The 3,443-nt window shown below is 47.0% G+C and overlaps 1 protein-coding gene across 6 annotated transcripts in view; it reads left to right on the forward strand.

The window, feature by feature from the left end:
• The first annotated feature begins 234 nt into the window (after positions 1 to 234).
• The window catches only part of Cad (carbamoyl-phosphate synthetase 2, aspartate transcarbamylase, and dihydroorotase), a 22,848-nt gene continuing 19,639 nt past the window's right edge, over positions 235 to 3,443 (forward strand). For all 6 annotated transcript variants that reach the window (XM_010604759.1, XM_010604760.1, XM_010604763.3 and 3 more), the window contains exons 1-2: positions 235 to 476; positions 2,765 to 2,894. In XM_010604759.1, coding sequence (XP_010603061.1) covers positions 351 to 476; positions 2,765 to 2,894 — 256 coding nt within the window. In that variant the 5' untranslated portion in view covers positions 235 to 350. The remainder of the gene's footprint in view (positions 477 to 2,764; positions 2,895 to 3,443) is intronic.

Consider the following 3,443-nt stretch of genomic DNA (forward strand, 5'->3'; position numbering starts at 1 on the left):
GCGCCCTCCTTCGGTGCCCACGCCCCAGCCCCTTTCATCCTTCACGCCCGAGGCAGCCTGACGTAAGGGGTACTCGGCGCAGAGTAGGATCCGCTAGGGGGCCTTTGCCCGAGCCCAGCCCGCCCTCTTTTTGCAGTGTTCCAAACCGGCATGGTCGGCTACCCCGAGGCCCTCACCGACCCTTCCTACAAAGCACAGATCTGCCCTCCTTCGGTGCCCACGCCCCAGCCCCTTTCATCCTTCACGCCCGAGGCAGCCTGACGTAAGGGGTACTCGGCGCAGAGTAGGATCCGCTAGGGGGCCTTTGCCCGAGCCCAGCCCGCCCTCTTTTTGCAGTGTTCCAAACCGGCATGGTCGGCTACCCCGAGGCCCTCACCGACCCTTCCTACAAAGCACAGATCTTAGTGCTGACCTATCCCCTGGTCGGCAACTATGGCATCCCCCCGGATGAACTGGATGAGTTCGGCCTCAGCAAGGTAGCCGCTCGCTGCTTTCTCGACATTCCTTTTCAAGTCAGTAGTTGCTAAACCAGGACTTGTGGTGCTCACCTCTAATCCCAGCACTCAGAGGCGGAGCTAGGAGGATCGCAGTGAGGCTTAGAATGGGCTGCACAGTGGGACCCCGTCCCAACAACTGCACCACCCCCAAGTAGTTGTTAACTATTGAAGAGACGTTGAGACCAGCTAGGCAACCTAGAGAACAAAGAGCCACTGAAGCAAGAAGTACTCAGACAGAATTACAGCTGCATTACCGAGGCACAGAGTGCTGGAGGCCTCGGAGGAGCACCCCCTTTTAAGAGTATTGTGTCTGTAGTGACAGCATGGATCCAGGAAAGTGGCAAAGGGTTTGAGGGAACAACTGTCCAAATTGCTAAGAATGCAAAAGTTCAGAAGAGCCTGCAACTGGGTCACAGAGGACATGGAAGGCCTTGAAGTCAAGCCAGAGCCTGCCTGGTCCTAACTCCCCAAGGGACCATTGAAGGTCTTTCAGCAACGGAGTCATTTGGGGAGAGCAGTGCTGTTCAGCTACATGAACTAGTGGGAAAGAGGCTAGAAACTAAGCTCACACCTTTCCCGGTGACAGTGGGTGACAGTTTGCCTACAAAACCAATGATGTTCATTACAATGCACCCTCAAGTTTTGACCTGACGTATGAACAACTTGGGTTAATGAGGTTAATGGAAGATTCACCTGCCTCTTGTTATCTATAGCGCTTACCCAGGTAAACATCCAGATCTCAGATGTATTATTGACTTAGTTAGAAACAGCCCTCGGGAACCCATCAAGTTCCTAAGACAAGGGTCCGTTGTATTATCTAGGACTCCCTACTTTGTCTTGTTTTGTTTTCTACTTCTCAATAGTGTTCTTACCTCTGTTGGAAAGTTCACTTTCCTCCCACAGTGAGGTTTCCCTGATTCATCTAGAATTTAGAAACGAAGTTGCCCTTTGAAAGTTGCAATTTAAAAAATCAAATCAGATAGTAGTGAATGTCACCATAGCCTAGGTTCAGAGAGATATTTCTCGTTTAAGGACCTACCTGTTTAAGGACTGTTTGGACTTAAGCCCGACCCCCCTTTTTGTATAGTTCTGCACATCTTGTTGAAAGAGCCTTAATGTCTGTACAGTACACCTTTTTATATACTACAGTTTTTGCTGATTGTATGGTACAGTACTGTAGCATTATGTTGTTAAATATTACAGTACTGCATGTAAGCTGTACAAATAAAAAGCAATGTCATCAAGTTGGAGTTTCCTTTGACCATTTCTTTGTTCTGACTGTTACAAACAAGTAATGTCTGCATTCCTCAAAACTTGCTTAGTCTTGCTTCAAGTTTGCTAAGCCTTTTAATTCCTAATTTGCCTTTCTAGTCACCGTGTCACTGGGAAATAGGAGCTCTATTGAGATGAGGAACTCACTAATTGTTCTTGGGAAGGACCTTTCTTGATTATAAACCTTTAAACAAACTGCATTCTAGTTTATAATGCATTATCTTGTGAATTTAGCTGAAATATGTCAGTTGTCAGCTTTGTCAGCTCTAGGTTCACTGACAGTTGAGTTTATAAAACTGCAAAATTGAGGTCCTGATAGAACTAGGGTAAGTGAGGCCCCCTAGAACCACTAGCCTGGTTCTTTTTCCTTAGCATTTTTTGTTTTGAGACAGGGTCTTCCTTTATAGTCACTGGTCTTGAGCTGACTTTGCAGCCCAGGCTGGCCTTGAACTCATGATCCTCCTGCCTCAGCCTCCCAAGTGCTGGGATTATACTTGTGCAGTACACCACCACACCCAGCATCTGTTAGAAAGCCTTCACTTAGTGGGCACTCAGTAAATATTTCTTCACTGACCCTATGCGTCAGGCACTTTGCTTTTGAGAATTTCCATTTTGTAAGAGACACATACATATTGTGATTAGCAAAAATGGGAGAAAACGTTGAGCTCTTAGGTGGAGACACAAGATACAGTAGGTGCATGGAGTGCCTCACAGAAAAGGGGATTTGTGATCTCAATTTTGGACAAAGGAAATGGAAGAACAACAGGAAGTTGCCATTTTCAGCTATCAGTTGGGCACCCTGAGTCCATGTATTCAGCATTTACTATAAGGCAGAACAAGAATAACAAAGAACTATAACAAAGAACATGAAGTGCTAGGTGTATTGAAGGAATAAACGTGTGGCTGGGTAGAGGGTTTGTGACCAGACAGTGAGGAAATGTCTCAGGGAGATGGTGGGCCCCAGGTTCCTCACGATCTCTTCTTTCCTTCTGCAGTGGTTTGAATCCTCGCAGATCCACGTGGCAGGCCTGGTGGTGGGAGAGTGTTGTCCCACACCCAGCCACTGGAGTGCCTCCCGCACTCTGCACAAGTGGCTGCAGCAGCATGGCATCCCTGGCCTGCAAGGTAAGGTGCCAGGCGCCGGTGTGTCTGGCAGAGCACGTGGCCAGAAAGGAAACAAGCAACAGCTTTCTGAAGCCTGTTGGAACCAAGTCTATAAAGTTGTGATACAAGGGAAGGAGTTTCAGATTGGGGTCCAGGGCTTTGGAAGAAACTGAACTACATGCAGATAAAATGAGAGAACGAATGGTATAATGAACCCCCAATTCCCATAATTATCAACTCAGAAGCCAGGCATGGTGGCAATGCCTATAATCTCAGCACTTAGGTGGCTGAGGCAGGAGGATCCTTATGAGTTTGAAGCCAGCCTGAGCTACATAGCGAGACTGTCTCAAAAAAAACCCAAAACAACAAAACATACTTATCAACTCAGGACTACCCTTATTTCAATACCACTGCTACAACCCCTAGATTTTTTTATTGACTTATTTTTTGGTACAGTACTGCAGATTGAACCTGGGTATCCAAGGGCCCTGCCCCTGAGGGACATCCTCAACCCTAGAGTCTCACTATGTTTCCTAGGCTGACAGTGAACTTTTTTTTTTTTTTTTTTTT

This window comes from Fukomys damarensis, unplaced genomic scaffold (genome assembly GCF_012274545.1).
Source record: "Fukomys damarensis isolate Sample0158 unplaced genomic scaffold, DMR_v1.0_HiC HiC_scaffold_2, whole genome shotgun sequence".
Classification (NCBI taxonomy): domain Eukaryota; kingdom Metazoa; phylum Chordata; class Mammalia; order Rodentia; family Bathyergidae; genus Fukomys; species Fukomys damarensis.